Consider the following 19,396-nt stretch of genomic DNA (forward strand, 5'->3'; position numbering starts at 1 on the left):
ACCCCAGCTTGCTCTCTTCTCTTGGCGACCACGTGGACAGAAGACAGAGAACATTCAACGAACAAGCACAGCTAGAGCTACCTTGTACAACAAGGACGTCTCGTAACTGTAACCAGCGAGGGGGAGAGAAAGAGAGAGAGAGAGAGAAAGAGAAAGATAGATAGAAAAATACCTGCAAGAAACAGTAAAAGAGTGAAAAGGAGGAATATAGAGGGGGTGGTAAACGAAGGCAGAGAGGAAAAGGCAAAAGGAAAGCAGGACGCAAAGCTGGCAATGAGTAAGGAGAAGGATCAAGAGAGATCTTTCGATGAGTGGAAGGGAGAGCTAGATGATTGGCAAAGAGAAAGAGGATGAAGAAGGAAAAAGAGAAAAGGTAACATGAGCGATGCGCTATCGCAAAACCCTGGCAGCGAACGCGGCACGACGCCGGGGTCGGCGCTATCGATTGGCGTCGGCGTTTCCTCGACGTCGCTATTTGCCCGCCGCCGACGTTTCCTTTCTCTCTTCCTCCTACTCGCCACCCTCTTCCATTCTCCCTGTCTTGCTTCCTCGTACGTTCTCACCTCCGCTCCGTTCATCCTGCTTCGCCACCCTCGAACCACCCTCCTTTTCGTCTCTGTTTACCCTCGCTTCTTCTTCTCTCTCGCTCTCATAACGCTTCCTATAACGGTGTCTCTCTCTGTTGCACAGAATCACCCTTCTGTTCGTCGAGCTTCTACTATCTTTATATACTTCTTCTCTATCTTCTCTATTTCACTACACATTAGACGATCCCATCTCTGTCCCGCCGGATGATTCCACCACCGACTAGAAGCAACCACCCTTCGTTCTCTCGCCATCTACACCCCCTTGTGCAGCCTGCTAGTTGCATAGCTCTCTTCGTTGGTCCCTCGTTGCTCTCCGTACCCGCTCCTACCCTCCCCCCCGTCCACGACTCTTTTCCATCCGACGCGGTAACAGGTGTTGCTCCGGCCCCGAACTCGTACAAAATCGATGGGCAAGAGCCACATCGGCGTCGCGGCGAGGGGTGGGTTACCCCTGCCGGTTCGCTCTCTTGCTCGGCTTCCTCGTTCCTCTGCTCGTTTCAACCCCTCGATCGCGGAGCCAGCCAGAGCTTTATATATACACGTATACGTATAATGCCTGGCGTGTGTGTTCGCGAGACGGTGTGGCAGTTCGTTGGAGATGGAACGGAGCAAAAGCGAAACGGAGAGACGACGAGCAGTACGCTGCTCACGCTTGACAGGGGATGGTTGATAAAGCGGAACAAGGAAAGAAATAACCAACGTATAGGATAAAGAAGGAGAAGCAGTTTGCGAGGGTGAAAGAGGTACTGGAGATGGTTTACGGAGCAGGACAGAAATAGGGGCAAAGTATGGAAGAAAAAAAGAGACAAAGCGTAAAGAGGGTGGAGGAGGACTGGGAAGACAGAGAGGGCAACACCGGGCAGGTTGTGTGCAGGCCTTTTAGGGAGGGAAGCGAGAAGGAGCTCTGCACGAAGCGAGGAGGAAAGGACGCAGGCGCCCAGGACGCGGGGCGACGCTGCTCGACGACGCTGCATTGGCAGTTGCACCCCAGCCACACCCGGTACGAGCCATGTAGTCGGGCTACCCTCCACCGCGATACACGGCGGACAATTGTTGCTTCTGCGCCCACAGGTGGTACATCTTCATCTTCGATCTTCGTGCCCGTAGACGTTCGCGTCCGGTGTGCCACGTCGTCGAACGCGACCGGGGCCCATGGACGAGCCTCGATCTATCGTTGACCGGTCGACCAAGCGCGCGTCGTGCTGCTCGTAACCGCGCTCTGCTCGTCCATGTCGTGCCTCTCTCTACGTGTCTAGAGACCCTAGTGTTACTTACGTGCCACCGCTTGCAAAAACCTATTTCGTTTCCTCGTTCAACGTCGTTTTCAACGTTCGCCCGTCATTTGTTTCGTCGTCGTGGTTACTTTTACGTATACTTCCGTGGTGCTGCTTTCACGATACTCGCGTCTATGTGTATTGTGAGCTTGGGTTTTCCGTGTGCGTTACTCGAAGCAACCTCTCTACGGCAAACGATCGAGTCGTATCGAACCGAGTAGACAGGTAAAGTCGAGCCTGAATTATTTCTGCGTTAATCGAAGGTGTTAGGGAGGAAGAGGAATAGAAGAAAGAGAAAGGTGGGACGAAGAAAGAGTACGAGGAGGGACTAGGAACGCATACGTGGTTCGTCGCCGTGAGCCACCGGCGATCCAAGGCTGCGACGAGGCCCGCGAACAGCCGCACGAGGGCAGAGTTGTAGCTTCACGCGGGTTCCTCCTTTCGCGGTGCTTCCCCGCCGTACAAAACCAGCCATCACCAGTGCGAGGAGGCTAAGGGAGGGCGAAGAAGTCGCGCAAAGTCCTCCTACGGGTTTGTTCCTGCTTTCTGACTGGCAAGCAAGACACCAGGCTACCGGTAGACACTGAGACAGGGTGAAAGAGAGAAAGGGAGAGGGGACCACTTACCAGAGGGAGTTATCGACTACACACGTAAGGCGACAGCGCACACGTACGGATACACAAACATCGCGGACCTGTTGTCCAACTTGTTGCTCGTCCCTGCAAAAGGCACACCTCGCCTGCCTCCACGACGCACACGTTTGCTTTCCGAAAAAGGACCTTCGGTTATTTACAATTCGTTAACTCGAAGATAGCAGCTTGAATTTTCAGCTGGAAGAACCACAGCCTGGCTGGCTCGGTCTGTTATTCAGCCTACCGAGAGAATCGCGATTAATCGAGCGTATTTTATAAATCTGCTCGCTCCAGAGATAAGAAACTGGTGATTCGATTTGCTCCTCTACGCTACTGGAATTGTACCTTCTTATTAGAAAATCTGTTTAATGGTGGAAGATTGAAGGTTCTACGAGAGACTGTTTTTATCGGGAACATTGGTGATTGGTGTATCGAGAAGAAGGAATATATTGGGAAAGATTTTTTTGAAATTTACTGGGACGGTTTTAGAGAAGAGTAAGAGGAAGCACGCGGCGTCGCGACCATTATTTGTCGGATTCACCGCACTCGAAATCGCCGAGATGAGGGTATCGTCGCGAGAATGGACACGCCCGATGCTGCACGAGAGTGTTGCCGGCAGAATGGAACGATGCTCGGATCAGGAGGGCGAGTAGACGGTGAAAAGTAGTCCGAGTGGCGAGAACTGACCTCTGAGAGAGACTCGATGCGGTATCAGGACGAACCGAGATATAAAACATGAATAATTAAATACAATATGAATATTCGTAAATAATCACGAAGTATATGTACATTTTTAATAACCGTGAACACTGAAACAAATTTTAACCGAAGAGAGTTTTTCAAGCGGCGTACGAAAGAAAATTACTGAAGAGAATAGCGTTAATAAAAATAGTTGATACGGATTGTTTGGATTTTATTAAACTACGATGAAGCGTATAGATGAAAGATTTATCCAGAGGATAAGGAACGTAAGCACCGGAGGCGACAGTAAGCGGAAGACAGGGCAAAAGTAGACGAAGACCGAGGAATACCGTAAGAACCACGTAATCTTCCACCCGTGAATACAACGAAAGCAATATTACAAACAAGGTAAAGCAACAAAGAGAATCTAAGAAAAGAAACAAAAGAAGCAAACTAAGAAGAAATAAAGCAAGGCAAGCTACATTTTTCTTTCTCTCTTATAAACTCGAGTTACACCGAGGAATCTCATCTGGAACCACGTACATTAACACGCACAAACCAAGTGTTATTAAAAAGAAAGTTTCCAGTGAGGAAACACTTCCGGATAATCCCAACTTCCGGGTGTATCTGAAATCTCGAGTTGGACTGACTCGCTTCGCCGAAAAGATATTTTAATATAAATCTATACACGTATCTATATATGTGTATATATACACACACTATATAAATACACAAATATACAAGTATATTTATACACACAGACACGTGTGTATATATATTTACGTGAAATACACACGTAGCTCCGTTTGAAATCGTGCAACGACATCTAGAATTAAAATACCGCCCCCAAACGGCGATCGGAATCGACATTTCCGGTAGAAACGAGCCCGCCACAAGGAAGTGTCCCGTTTTTATCAACTCTGCGAATCGAATATCGATGCTGCAATTACTTGGAGCTTGACTAGTTCCTCTCGAGACGCTCGTGTAAGTCCACTTGGAACACGTTTCATTGCACGACACAGGGAACACAGGACGAAATTTGTTTAACGAGCAAGAGGAGACTCGATAGGTGATCCAATCGCGAACAGGAAGTAGGATGAGGACGAGAAGATTGACGATGAGAAACGAGGCGTTGCTGGGCTGAAGCATCGATCGTTCGATCGACCGTAATCCTGGTGGTCTCCACGAGGACCACCAGGGCGACATTTTGCGCGAATCGAAACCACGATCGATCGTTTGATAAACGACGATCGTCTTCGACTGAACGAACGTCTATCTGGTGCTCTGGAAGTACAAACTCGGGAAGAATTGATCATTGAGAAAAATATTTTGTTTTTCGAAAAGAATATAAACATTGGAGGATTTCTTCTTATTCGTCATACCTTTTTTTAACCAGAAATATAATCGAAATAATTCAATAAAAATCTATCCGATGGTCTGGAAATACGAAGATAGAGAAGAATTTTTTTCCAAAAAAAATATAAAAATTGAAGGATTTCTTTTTGTTAGTTGTTTATTCTTCATCTACATCGGATCTGAATTTCTCCCTATTTAGGACCAAGAGAAAGAAACCAAAAGCCAAGATGCCGCGGTGTTATATGGTGAAGAAGGCCCTGTGCAACAAGTATATAAGCAACGTTGCCAGAGGATTCGAGAGCTGGGGTCGCGGAAGGACCACGCCATCGCCGACCACCATACAAATCCCAGTTTCGCCCATAGAAGGGAGCGTCGCACCCCCTGTTGCTCAAGGTACAATTCTGGCTCCGGCTTCTTATAGTTCTACCCTTGGCTCGATTATGATCCCTGGTATAGTAATTAAATGGTCGAGCAAGATTCTTTACGATAGAAGCGATAGGTGTTTGGGGATTTCATGTTTTATGAAGTACGTGGGGGGGGTTGATTATAGCTCGAAGGTTCTCATTGATTGGTACTTGTTGCGATTGAGTACAGGTGTTAAGATTACGAGATTTTTACTGTAATTTTGTTATTTTTTCTTTTTTATTATATCTTTTCTTTTTTAGTTCTTCTTTATTCGGGTGTTTGGATTTATTGGAATTTGGTCGGATTTATCTTTTTTATTTATTTAAACTTGTTTGGATTTATTTAGATTTGTTTAGATTCATTTGGATTTATTCGAATTTATTTGGATTTATTCGAATTTACTTCGGTTTATTCGAATTTATTCGGATTTATTTAGATATTCTTAAATTCGTCTGGATTTATTGCCATTTATTTGGACTTTTTGTTATTCTTGGTGGACGTAATCGGACTTACTTGAATCTCAATTTATTTAGACTTATTTGAATACGTTCAATTTTATCTTACGTAGAAAATATTTTCAAACGCATACTCAAAAGAATTATATAGCATCGAAGATTATTTTAAACCATTGCTTGCATGATTCTCAAAGCGTTATCATCCTGAAAAGGGATGAAGCCTCGATTACAAATAAAAATAATAATGGTCGATTTTGAAGCGGAAAATCGATCGCAGTCGCGCGTGAAGATTCAGAAACGAGTATCGTTATATCACGACGAAGAATGTCGAGCGATATCTTTCTTGCGATTATTACGTTCAATTAATACGATTGTTGCTATTGGACCGTGGTATTGATTCAGCCTGTAGCCATATATCGTTCATCTCGTGCCGAGGCACTGCACGGACGCGTGTCTTGCTCCTAGCAAGAAAACCTTCTGCATACTTTTGCACAAAAACTAAATTGCCCTTCACATCGTCTATGTAGTGGGAAATAACTAGTGAACGATGCAAGTGAATGACGTGGAAAATGTGAAAGAATCATTCTTGATATAGGTAATTTCTCATCTGAATTTTATGCCAAAGGTTCTCTTAAAACATTAAAACACTTTTACTCAGTTGAAACTAAAGCGAAATTGAGATATAAAAAATTCAAGGACTGCAGAAGGATTTAGTCGAAGGATTAACGTGTCAAATACATACAAACTCTTCCGTCTTTTTATAAATGAACCGTTCAGAAACTATATTAATCAACTCGCATTACACTACGAAATTAGGGCCATGATGTATATACATATATTTTTATAAATACTTTTAAAGAGGCTTTGTCGTTACGATATTTTAACGTCGTCGTGGTGAAAATTCCTAGCGTCGGAGTAATTCGCGGTAACGTGTTACTCACCACGGCAAAGCTGCATTAATTGTCTGAATTGTCGTTCCCGGTGGCAGCAGTTTCCAGCAACGGCCCCGTTTATGCTTCGCGTTCAGTAATCGAGTGAATGAGAGAGTGTCATGCGAAACTTGCCGGAGACGTTAATGGAGCTACAAAGACCGCACTTAAGACTCGTTACAATGGCAGTACACGCTTGCTTGGAGCCTCTCTCGGTAAAACCAGGCCAATCGAACGTGAAATACGAACGATTTCCATCGTAAAAGCGTCAGAAACTTACTGAAGATAAAACATTTCGCTTGACGTTTCAGTTAGGTCGATTTAAATGGTGAAAACTTGAGAAAGGGACAAATTTCTATGATCAAAACTGAGGTAATATATAGATACAATAGGTTCATAAGTTCTCCAGATTTTCAATGCTATTGTACGAAGATAGTTGTCCTTACTTGCATTTTGTGAACTTTCTGGAGTTTCCCAATTAAGCCAATCGATACTAGAATTAATATCGAAATTAACGAATATCAATTGTTTCGAACGATCAAACATCAAAACAACATCCAATCATCTGATCTAGAAAAATCATGATACTTCAAAATCTTTGAAAATAGCCTATGAAATCAAAGAATTCTCCCAATCCAAGCACTCAATAACCCACAATTGACTCAATCTCATCTTCTTGTAGCTCGACTGCTGAAAACGCAAGACTCCGTAGATCTCGGAGAAAATTGCAGGCTCATCACGTTGTCACGCTAATAGCAAAGAAACTTATCCCAAGGGAGGTGTCCGTGAAACACAGCGACAACAACACTGAATCGAGACTCGAAACAATTCTAAGGAAAAAAAAGGAAAGAAGATAAAAGGAGCGTCGTTGAAACGAGACACGCAGTTTCATAACCGAGTTATCGTGAAATTTTATATCCGCTCGGTCGTACACTTTCCTTGGCCAGCCACCCATCCCCTTTGACCTCGTTTCCAACATGCTTGCCGTCATAATCCCTGGTCCTCCTTCGTCTCACCCTCTTGCCACTGCTACAGCGAGGTTCGACACTCTTTCGTTGGCACGTCGACAACAGAAGAACTCGGCACGCTCCTCTCCCCCGCGATTTCTCCTCGTTAAACCTCGATTAAAAAGTCAAATTAAGAAATCGAGTTACGCGCCGCGCTGTCGCTCGTCAGTTGTCTCGTTAATATCGCATTGTCGCGGACGGAAGGGACGAAATAGGGCTGACGATGCTGTTTCCGCTCCTTTGCTCAAAGTGCTCCTGGTTCTCCTTTGTGTTCTTTTTCCTTTTTTTCGACTTTTCCGTGCCTTTTTCTCGAAGGAAGGAAGGCAACCGCGGTTATTGAATTGCATCAGCTTCCTCGTTTCGCTTTGAGAACTTACCTGGAACGATGGAGCAGAGAATTTGAAGTATCGTTCAAATTTTAGAATTTATGAGCCTCGTAACGTTAATAGTACCTCGAAATTGTACCACACTATGGTTTTAAACTTGTGGTACGATCAAAGCAGAAAGATTCTACGACTCAAAGTAAGACGATCATTGACTCCTTCCCGTGCCATTCAGTTCGACGAAACTCGGGCCCAAGTCCAGACCGATGCTCATAAACAGGAACTATCATTCAGTCACGATCGTAACGGGCCAAAAGATAGTCCGCGAGCTCGGCTTATTATGTTTACGTTTGGCCCAAGTATCTGGTCGCGAGTCAGACTCGCGATATTCATGTTTGGGCCAAAATCTTCATCGCGAGTCTGACTCGCTAAAGTACGGGAAGGGGTTAAAAGTAACGAAATTACGATGGATATTTTAGTTTCGAAATCAAGTTGAGAATCTACGTGGAGTAGAAAACAAAACACAAAAATAAATCGAAGATGTAGAACAAGGCTCCCTTCATTTAAGGCCTCGCTACTGTGGAAATTTAATTTGAAGATTTGCAAAGTACGTATGTACCAGGCTAATTCTTGCGTTAGGACTTAAGTTCCAATAGCGCGTGCTATAAACGACAACAAGATTGGTCGCACACCGAGCCGTTTCACGGTTTGGCTGAGCGTTCGAAGTTGTGCAAATTGCACATGTCTTTCGATATGTAAATGCATGTGTAAGGTACAACTAATTTTATTCTGCAAGATGTTTGATAACTAATTACTACAATTGATCATTAAACAAGAAAGATTTATTATCTTGATGTACGACGTCTCCCATACGATTGTAGGTTAAGGGATTAAGAATGTTTAAACTCTATATCTTGCAAAGACCATTAGTTTTATACACATCAACGGTATTTCAAAATTGTATATAAGAATTGGTCATCTTAAATACATCAATCGACTTTGTAAACCAGTCACAGCTGCAGAATTATCTTTTCTGTCGCAGAATACCTGAATGCGAAGTCCCAAGATGCGACTGCAACGACAGGAGCGAAGACGCTCGAGCAGAATGTCCCGAAGGAGAAGGTAAACGAGCCTAGCAATGTGGACATGACGGCGACGACAAACACCACGAGTACACCATCGACGGAATCTTCGACTGCAGCTCGAACGGAGACATCGGTGATCACCTGCACAGCTACATGCTCACCATCCACGGTGGTAGCTCCGCAAACGACAGAATCAATCGCCTTGAGCGTCGAGGACACAACGATCACGACATCCACGTTGCCTTCCACGGCTCCCAGATCACCGTCCAAAACAGTTCACACAGACCATCAGCAACATACGACCGTGCTCCATTACACGCCACCGAGGGAGCCTTCTCCATCCTCGAACACCGCTACACCGTACCACGTGGAAGAAACAGCGGATCATTCCACGTCTGATTCAAGGATAGGGTCCAATAACGGCAATGTGATCACCAATTACGTGTCCTCGATGTTCAAAGACCGTTCAGCGGCTGAAACAGAAGCTGCACACGATTTACTAGAGCTCTCAAGATCGTTGCCCCCATTACCACCACCCAGTGTCGCCATCGGGCCACAAAATGTGATAGAGTCACCTGCAACCGATATCCAAGAGATGACGGTGTACCAACCGAATCAACCGATCTACCAAGTGAACACTATCGGTTTAACAAGTTCTACAGTCTACACCCATCACCAACACCAGCAACCAACAACAGCGAGCATCATTTACGAGCCCAGCGCAACGATAGTCCAGCAAACGGGCAGCGTGTTCATCCCACTGTCCCCTGTTCAAGAGATTCTGCTCACCTATAGCACGCCGTCCATCCCGTGCACGCCGACCATCCCGTGCACACCGACCATCCCGTGCACGCCGATCATGACTACACATCATCCACCCCAACTACTACCACAGCAACAGCATCTTCTCCAAGCCATAGAGGCAGCACCACCACTAACCCCACCTACGTCAGAGTGTAGCAGCGATATTGAAAATAATAATCCCAATTCCCAACCCAGTCAGAAGGATAAAGAGGTGCAAACAGTGCTCGAACAGAGCGAGGTGAAACCGGCGAGTTATACGTATGACACTTTATTGGTGACTGACGGGAGGTCGAAGAATAAGAAGGTTTTACCTATTCAGAAAACGCAGGAGGCTGAACCGGTTGAAGGACTTGAGACATCAAAGATCGGGCGTTACGTCTGTTGCGAGTGCGGTAAGTTGTTGAGAAAATTAGGAATCGTGAGAAATATCGGGATCAGGGTAGTTGTCGTTAGTGAATTACGCCATCTAAAGTATTCTCATTTTCGTTTCTTCGAGTGTCGTTCATTTCTTTGCTATAGATATTTTAGAAAAGAGAGATATTGAATTTTAATTACACAAATTTTTGTAGCTTCAAAGGCACGGATTAAGCTTTCAAATCAGAGTTTTAACATAAAATGTGTCCCTTGAAAAATAGAATCTATTCAGACCCGAACAGTAGGTCAGCCCCATCATAAAACCATCGTTCTCAGTAACAATTTTCTGTTTCCAGGTAAACAGTACGCGACTTCGTCAAACTTGTCACGACACAAGCAAACCCATCGTAGTATCGACTCGCAATCGGCGAAGAAATGCATCCACTGTGGCAAAGCATACGTAAGCATGCCAGCCCTGGCGATGCACGTGCTGACCCATAAACTAACACACAGTTGCGGTGTCTGTGGCAAGATGTTCTCCAGACCGTGGCTACTCCAAGGACACCTGAGAAGTCACACGGGCGAGAAACCTTATGGGTGCGCGCATTGCGGCAAAGCGTTCGCCGATCGGTCGAATCTGCGCGCTCACATGCAGACGCACTCCGCGGACAAGAACTACGAGTGCCACAAGTGTCACAAATCGTTCGCGCTCAAATCTTACCTGAACAAGCACCTAGAGTCCGCCTGTCAAAGGGAGAACGACGATTCCAACAATGACCTAGATGCACCTCAATAGATTCCATCGAGTTACGGGCACTTTTGGCGCTAGTGTCGCTGCACGTCATCAAGTAGGTTTTTAAGCTTCAGGTACTGGAAAAATTTGAAGAACGATCGACAAGAAATTGGGTCAGGTTTGGGTTATGTTTTTGGTAAAATTCAAAAGAGAATTTATGGAGAGTAATTCTGGATAATTAAGTAAATGGAAGTTGACGGTGTCGGAAAATGTTTGAAAAGTTGAGAGTGAGAATATTAGATACTGGAATAGAATCTTTGATAAGAAAATTTAAAACAATTCAGGAAGTGGTTGTGAACGCTTGAAAATGTTTGAAGGATAAGAAGCGAGAATATCAGATATTGGAGTAGAGTCTTTGAAATTGAATAGTTATAAGTTCGAATGTTTAAGAAAGTTTGACTGATTAGTGTAAACAGATAACGAATGTAGTAAGATACTTTAATAGCTCGAAGATGTTTGATAGATCTCCGAATCCTCGAAATAATTTGTCCTCCAAGAAATGAACTCGTAATTCTTTTCTTTCAGTTGACGACACATCAGATGATAAACGAAATGCAAGAAAAGATTCTCCAAGGTGCAATCCCTTCTGGTATCAACTTCAATGGGTCAATTCAATCTTTCTGGAATTCAACAGTTCCAACAATGATGACTACTTCGTTGTTTCCCTTCCTCCCTCTCGTAAACTTCCAAAAAATCCCACGAACCATTCTCTCGATGAAAAGCGTAAAAGGAAGGATTCGTCCACGAAACAACAGAAACAACGAAGAATTTCGATCGTTGACGTCACAGGTGATTTTTCGATTAACCAACAATCACGAATTCATCGAGTTCCCAGTCTGGGTAAGCGAACGATCTCAAACTGATCGCGATTCATGTCACCAGAAGCTACCAGCAAGCAAGGAACAGACATTTCGAAGATGAAACCCATAAAATAGGCGGACGTTGAACCAACGCGAGAATATCGTGATTAAACTAACGTTCTGAATTCTCGTTTCGTTCTTCGTGTGAGTAAACATTCAAAGGCGTATATGATTAACGTAAGCTGATTATTAAAGTCGTTTTCGCACAGAGAAAGGAACGTTCGAGGAGAACGGAGCGTATATACAGGGATAAATCGTCGTAAAGTAAGGAGACACGTGTTTCATTGCATCAAGACGCGCACGGTGCGATTCAAACGACATTCCTTTCGTCCGTGGACGCTCGATGAGATTCTATTCGTCGTCCGGTGAAATCGATATTCGCGTGGCATCAAGGGAAACGAAAACGACGCTCGTTCGCTTGCCGATGAAGTGTCTGGAATACGATAGGGAGAGGCAAAGAACGAACAGCGCGGCGAAAATCGATGCAATACTATCGAGGGACCATCAATTTGTGAGTAAAATTCATTTCGAATCGCCGATAGTCGATGGGAACCGGGTCAATTCTAGTCAAGGAACTTCGGAATCCAATGAAAATAATGCATGCTCCAAGTACGCTTACTAGTCGATTTAACGACCTTCTCTTTGATGAAACTTGGCAGTTTTCAGATGTCGCGTGGCAATTCGTGTACCATCGTCTCATTCTTATTGATTTTCTGCGTGCTCTTCTGCAATTTGACTTAATGTAATAACCTGTACATAGTGGGATCCACTGATTGGGATCATTAGCACGTTGATAGGAATATTTGACTTCTATCTTAGTTCTATCTTATCTATCTTATCTTATTCTATCGCGCGGAATAAAATAGTCGAAACACAGACTGAAACGTGATTCGTGATAGGGAAAGCGATCTCAAGCGACCAATTAATTTCAGGACAAGCTATAGCCAAAGAAAATTTCGTTTGATTCTCCATTTCATACTTGTCGACGTTTTAACGTGCCTCTTCTTTCTCAATTCTGCTCGACATTGATCTCAACCTCATTCTCAACTTCCTTTCGTATTTATTTTTCGTACAAATGTAGTAATATCTTCACGACGAGCTAAAACAATATATCGTATCGTAACTTGACCGTCGTCGAAATGATTCGCGGGCAAGTTGATATCCGATACCTATCGATGGATGATAGGAGACTATCGATGTTAGAAACGCGAAAAGTTTCCACGCGAACGTAATTTCCTCGAGGAATCGTTTTCCCAAAGTTTCATCGGCGCCCTTGGCGTACAATAGGAACGATGGAGGGAGGATGAGCACACGTCGGAGGTTTTCATCAACATTTCACGTAAACTGGACCACCTGTTGAATGCAGGAATGACCATTGGTGGCGAAAGGGTCGCTCTCTCGTTTCGCTCTCCTAAATTATAGAACATCCTCCCGTAATTTCCTCGTTGTCAGAAGTATACGCCAACGAGACCGCCATTTTTCGTTTTTTTTTTCTTTTTCTTTTTTTTTTTCTTCAATGAGAGGTGATTTATAGAATGACTCGATCTGCGTATTAAAAAATTACGGAAATTTGTTACATCCTCGAGGAATTTCCTAATCGCTTGTCTAGTCAGAAGCTTCTAGTTGATAATCGATCAGTAACAAAATTTTGAGATTCTTCTTTTATCGTAAATTTCTAATTTAATAACGCAATAATGCAGCTCTTACTCGATAGTTTGTAAGTGCGTAAATTTTTATTTTAGGAGTTAATAAATGAACAAATATTGCAAAATAGACTTAGACTGTTCTATTCTAAGATTGTACTTAGATCGTTAGCTACGCTTTCATCGTTCCTAGTCCAATAGTCGTTTTATTTATCGTCTAGTTCACTCGTACTTACAACGTTCTTAATCGTAATATTAATTTGATATTTTATTATTACGACGGAAGGAAAATTAGAGCGGGGAAGACGAAAGGAATGTCGAATGTATAGAAAATATCAAGGACAAGCACCGGCAAGAAACTGAAAAAAGAAATAAAGAGACTTCCGCTCTAGTCAGTGAGCTACGCTTGTATCGTATCGTTTTATCTTAGGTTGCCTCGAAAAACGGGGCTTAGTCTTGTATAATAGGTGAAGTGATCGTTCTTAAATTTAAGTTGTTCGTGTCGCTATTGCTTTCACGTGGGGAAAAAACGCGTTTTTTATAACGACCGTAGAGATATTTTGGTACGAAAACGTTTTCAGCGATTAGAAAAAAAAAAAAAAACAAGAAACTTAGGGGATCGACCGATTGTATTATTGCGTACTCGACGTATCGGTTAGTTCGCGTTAAGTAGTTTTTAAACGGACGCAACGGAACAAACGAGCTTTAGCGGTTTAAGTTTCTAATAAACTAAAGAAAATGAGAATAAAACGGCGTCGAATGCGTCTGCAAGTTTTCTCGCGCCGTGTGTCTGTTTAGCAGAGCAACGTCGAACCTCGATCTCGAGGATTTTCACGTCTGCATTCGACATACCAGCAACGTGCAAGTGATTCTTCGAAAATAGAAAATGGAAGAAAATTCAACCCTTAAAGGCGATCACGAACGAGAGTTTACCGAGACGAATCTTCTTTAAACTACGTAATTAAGTGTTTTATCGTTGTTCGATCTAGACGAGGAGCAGCAAAATTACCGTTTGCGCTGGTCAAATAACATGACGGTGGCGGTATCGTTACTGGACGATAACATCGAAACAAGATCCACGATAGCCTTGAAGGGTGAAAATTGAGAGAAAGAAGAAGATTTTAAAAACAGATACAACTCTGAATTTAATTCCACTCTTTTTGATAGATCGACGGTTGTAAACGGAATTAATGAAATCACGTGTACGTTGCTCGTAACAGTGTTTGAGCAAAAAGTCAGAAATAGACTTGCCTAACGTTCGTCCGTTCGATTCTATAAGACTAGATTGGCTGTTGACATGTAAATATATTCGATTATTTTTCCACCTTCTTATATAAAGTCTATTATAATTGTAAGTATAAGGTTCCTAGACGTAGTAGCTATTTTCTCTTAACGCTTTTATTTATATCATTTTAATTAACGATGAGTTAAGCGAGTCTGTGTCTGACCAAGTTTCAACGATTAAGGGAACAGCTTCGAAAATCGTCCCGCACGTTCGTTTCCATGGGACAAACTAAACATTCCAGTTCTATTCAATATTATGGGAGACGGATAATAATAGTTCATGCCGATGTGGCGATAACCGGGAGCGACCAATTCGAACAGGTCGTTGGCAAATTTGATCCACATCTTCAATGATATTCACAAGCTGTACCAGTCTCGTTTTCGTGCTCTAATACACAATACTCGACAGTCAATCGAATCTCTAATCAATTAGAGTTAACCTCGTAACGGTAGTCAATAATGAAACAAAAGAGAATGATCTATATGGTTATCAAAGTACATCTTCTTCATCAGCGAAACAAATTTTAACAAAGATAAAACTTCTTAGGAAAGGCGAAGTATATTAACGTCTGGATTCTTCGAATTAGAAAATTAAAAAACATATAGTATAGCGCAAGCGATTGATCACTGAGATTATTGTTTAACGAAGAGCTACGATACCTTTTTCTCGTTCAATAATTGCTAGACTAGAGATTTTTATGCATTTATGAGAAATTTGAAGAAACAAAAACGAACAGCATACGTGTAAAATATGGAATAGTGGAGTAGTTGTTATAATACTTACTACGTGAAATAAATTTCTGTTTAGATACCGTATCTTTAGCGTCGCGTTCAGAAAAATATGAATTTGCATAGATACCTGCAGTCTAGTAATCGCTAACAGTGGTGATAAATAATTTAAAAGATGCTATACAAGTATGAAAACACGTTGCTTATTGCTAACGCTATTATTATTATCTCTGTCGCATAATACTATTTTTAACAAACTTCTAATAATTCTCGCCATTGTTTGAATTAAAAAGATCTACAAACAATTAAATTCCTTCGTTTAGGATCAAACGACTCAGCGATCAATGCTTGACTCGAATAAAAAATTACAAAGATTCGTTGCCGTCTCGAAGACTATTTTCAGCGTCGAAAAAAGTTTTCGAAACACGATTTCCTCGATGCTTTTTTGTCGAATTCGTGGACAGGAAAGCATGATAAGTTAGTGGAGTTAATTATTCAATGGTAAAGGAGAAAAAAAAAGGAGGAAAAAAGAAAAGAAACGATGTAGCAAACCGCAGAACTGATGAACACGCGAATACAAACTAACGTTAGATCGTCGCCGTAGTGTAAACTTGAACGAAAGCAAAAAAAATTTACAAAAAAAATATGGTACGATAAAAATGGTGTAATTATTAACTATATTAACGATAAACAAGCAGTCGACGCTATTTTTTAGATACGCAAACGAGTTAAGCCAGGACCCAGGACGATCATGCCTCGTACGTTTCTCGGTCCAGTGAAAATCAATTTTTCTTGTTCAACGTCGTAAAGAACACACAATTTTTATTGGCTGTGCGTTCGTACTTCGAGCCGAATTTAATCGAATTGGAGGAATCGTGCATGTGTACGACGATTATCTGGGTAAAATTACTGTGATATATTTTAAAAATAACTTTATTGATTTCATTGGGATTATTATTAAACTCGGATTGTAGAGCAGAAGTTAATAATATATTGTATTACAGGATATTTAGAAAGAAAGTTGGAAATGAGATTTTTCAAAACATTAATCACTCCTTCTTACAGAAAGATCGATCCTTAAAGGCTACCTTAATGGTTACTTGGTAAAAGTTCACAAACGGCACATCTGTTTCGAATAAAAAGAATTAATAATAATGGACAAGTAGAATTAAATGTTTCATTGTTACTCGATATTAGAAGGTAGAAGATTATTGTTCAAAGTGGTTACAAATAACGTGTTGTACTGTTACAGAGCGATAATATCAAGAGAAAATTCGTACGAAGTGAAATTTTCTAACTTGTAAATAGCCTTTAAGGGTTGAACATCTTTCGGGCCGCGAAATGACTTTAAATTATAGGATCGAAGTTTTAAAACGCCCTGTATATCGAAACTAATTTCCGCGTGACAACGAATGAAGAAGTTTCTAAGTTTCTAATCTGAGCGAGATCTGTCTCGTAAGTTGAAGGAAACTTTATAATTGCGTCGTTATATTATCAGCATAATTGATCTAAATCTTTCCATTGGCTAAGTTTTTCAGTACAACATAATTTACTAATTTTCTACTTTTTGCGTATGTCAGAGTTAATTACTCGGATTTGCGTCGTGCCGTCACGAAGCCACGCTTAACCGAATTTTTCTAGTAGATAAAGCTGATTAAACGGAGCCCTGATGAAACTAATTGCCTCATAGCCGTTATAATGTTAGCTAAAGGACAAACGAGCCGAAGAACGAGGAAAGAGCGGAAGCAGAACGAGACAAGAGAAGATTTTCCTTGTTTCTTCAGCGAGAGACCGATTGCTATTTCGATTCGTCGCATAATTAAGCGTTTAGAAGACTCTAAAGAGGACCAAAGTACTTAAACGTAACTACGCCGAAGCCGTGGCGCTCTTAAACGCAGCGATAAAACGTAATTAATGTCACCTTTCGCGATTGTTGTCAATAAGCAAACGAGTAATAATGAGAAGGAAAAGATGACGCGAGGAAGACAGAAAAGAAAGGAAAGGGAAGAAAGAGAGCAAAATAAGCGTGAAGGTGCTGACTGTTAAAATTACGTACGTTCGAAAACACGGTAAAAATGAACAACGAAACCAACGTGACAAAAGTTGTCCGCTGTAACTATAATTAATTAACTTATTAGACCGAATATGCACGATATATGCTATATGTATGTGTATATGTACGTATATGTTAGTCGAATTTTCGCTACACCGAAACTTTTCGCGAGAACGATCGCCTCTAATTAATCTCGATACGTGAACGCTTTCATAAAGAAAAAAAAAGAAAAATTGCAAATCGAGCTCGATGTTTTTAGAATTTGGATCGTATTGGTCCTCTACGATAGAGTCGCTCTTACAAATACAATTTATATTTCTTGGTATTTATGTGTTAATATGAATTTTCTTATATGTCGTGATAAATTAATTACGAAGTCATGATATAGCAATTATCATAGATTGATGTTAAGCTTCGTTTTCAAGATTTTCTATTTCTGAACGTAGTTCAGGAGAAAATTATTCGCAACGACGTAAGAGGACGTGAAAAATGAATTATCCATTGCACGTTAAACGGACAATTTTCAGGCACTAGATAAGAAACGGGTTATCCTTTATTAAATCCAATTATGAAATTAATTAGAGCGCGATCCAGGCTCGCCTCCGTACGCGATAATTTAGATTTCGCTCGAGTTTCATGCAGAGTCGATAAGTCTGAAATCTGCAAGTTATCTGCGCCATCGAATCATTTCGCATGTACCACAAGCAAACACACGTAGACACAAGGACAAGATACGAGCGAACAACGTTAGGGAAAAAGAAACGCATCGGTGAAAGCAGAACTTTATAGAGAAGCAGGCATGATCATCAGTAAACCTGGCTTTTGTGAAAAGGATTAAAAAAAAAAGAGGAAAAATGAAAACGAGGAAAAAAAGGAAAAAAACGTAAGATAAACAGAAAACATAAGATTTAGATTAGTGTGATACAAAGCACGACAAAGCAATAATTTAGTGATTGTATGATATATTTGATTAGTGAGTTAGCGAGCTAAGTTTAATGGTGAACTTTCGAAACCTATAAATACCTACTCGATAAATCGTATAGTTTTGTAGAAATGCTGAGAAGATTCGCCACTTCAGAGATGAAAAACGAAGAAAAAAAATTAAGAAAACGCTGTCTTGGGATCAAAGATATAGCGACGAAGGTCGGGAAAGGGTTTTTAGTAAAATATGTAAAGCTGACGATCGATGATAAAATTTCTTAACGATCTTTTCTTCTTCTTGGATTTTGAATTCATCATTTTCCTTTTGTCCTCTTTATACAATATACATTAATAACTTTACACATATGTATGTGTATGTGAACATCGCGTTTGAAGTACGTAGAAAAATTGTTTTTGCAAACTCTATTATAATATTTACGTTATATTTTTTATATATGCATTTATAAAAATTAACAAAAACATTTTATAAATAAATGTGCAGTTATTCGAAACATTTATTGCTACGTTGTAAGCATTAAAAAGCACCAAGGGATAATTTTTATGCGAAACGCGTAAAAACATTGCAAATTGTAAAAGTAACATATAAGTAACAAACATTGTAAAAGTAAAAACACTGCAGATGTTTACATACAAATTTATGTTTGTACGTAACCCTTTCATTGCTGAAAACTTCAAGTTTACATATTGTCTGCGTTCCGTACTAAGAGCATCAAGCCAACTAGAAATGAATAATATTTCTTTCATGCTATTAACTATGATATTATATAACACACTGCGTATAACGAGTATCAGTTGAATTAATTCAGAGATATGTATTTGGAAATTAATGGTAAACAATTGTGGTCTTCCTTTTTTATACAATATGCACGCTCAATACTATATTTATGTAACTACACAATATGCGAAGAAAAAAGCAAAATACGTGCAGAAAAGCCAACGAAGAAATAAATTGTGTCGCTGTTCTTAAATTTCTAATTGTTTCTGATGGGAACAATAACACGGGACGCGTATAAAATTAAATACTAGCAAATTTTTCGATCAAACGATACTTTTCTTCGGGGCAAAACGTTCAATATTCCCAAGGGCGTTTCGGCTCATGAAAATAATTTTTAAAGAAAAATCCCAAGACTGATATAGTGGATATATCGAGATGCATGCACATGTATTGCTCCGATTTGTTTAAACCCACATTTAAATGAG

At 41.1% G+C, this 19,396-nt stretch overlaps 1 protein-coding gene across 2 annotated transcripts; it reads left to right on the forward strand.

The window, feature by feature from the left end:
• Window positions 1-583: 583 nt before the first annotated feature.
• LOC117235249 (zinc finger protein with KRAB and SCAN domains 3-like) lies at window positions 584-12,113 on the forward strand. Of its 2 annotated transcripts, XM_033497111.1 has the most exons (5): window positions 584-4,158; window positions 4,730-4,923; window positions 8,692-9,930; window positions 10,249-10,740; window positions 11,211-12,113. In XM_033497111.1, the coding sequence occupies exons 2-4, from the start codon at window positions 4,758-4,760 to the stop codon at window positions 10,686-10,688; spliced, it is 1,845 nt and encodes a 614-aa protein (XP_033353002.1). In that variant the 5' UTR covers window positions 584-4,158; window positions 4,730-4,757; the 3' UTR covers window positions 10,689-10,740; window positions 11,211-12,113. The 2 variants fall into 2 exon arrangements, with proteins under 2 accessions (XP_033353002.1, XP_033353003.1); XM_033497112.1 differs by lacking the exons at window positions 584-4,158; window positions 4,730-4,923 and adding an exon at window positions 8,159-8,256.
• The last annotated feature ends 7,283 nt before the right edge of the window (window positions 12,114-19,396 follow it).

The sequence above is a fragment of the Bombus vosnesenskii genome, unplaced genomic scaffold (genome assembly GCF_011952255.1).
Source record: "Bombus vosnesenskii isolate JDL3184/JDL3185 unplaced genomic scaffold, Bvos_JDL3184-5_v1.1 scf7180000013314, whole genome shotgun sequence".
In the NCBI taxonomy this organism is placed as follows: Eukaryota; Metazoa; Arthropoda; class Insecta; order Hymenoptera; family Apidae; genus Bombus; species Bombus vosnesenskii.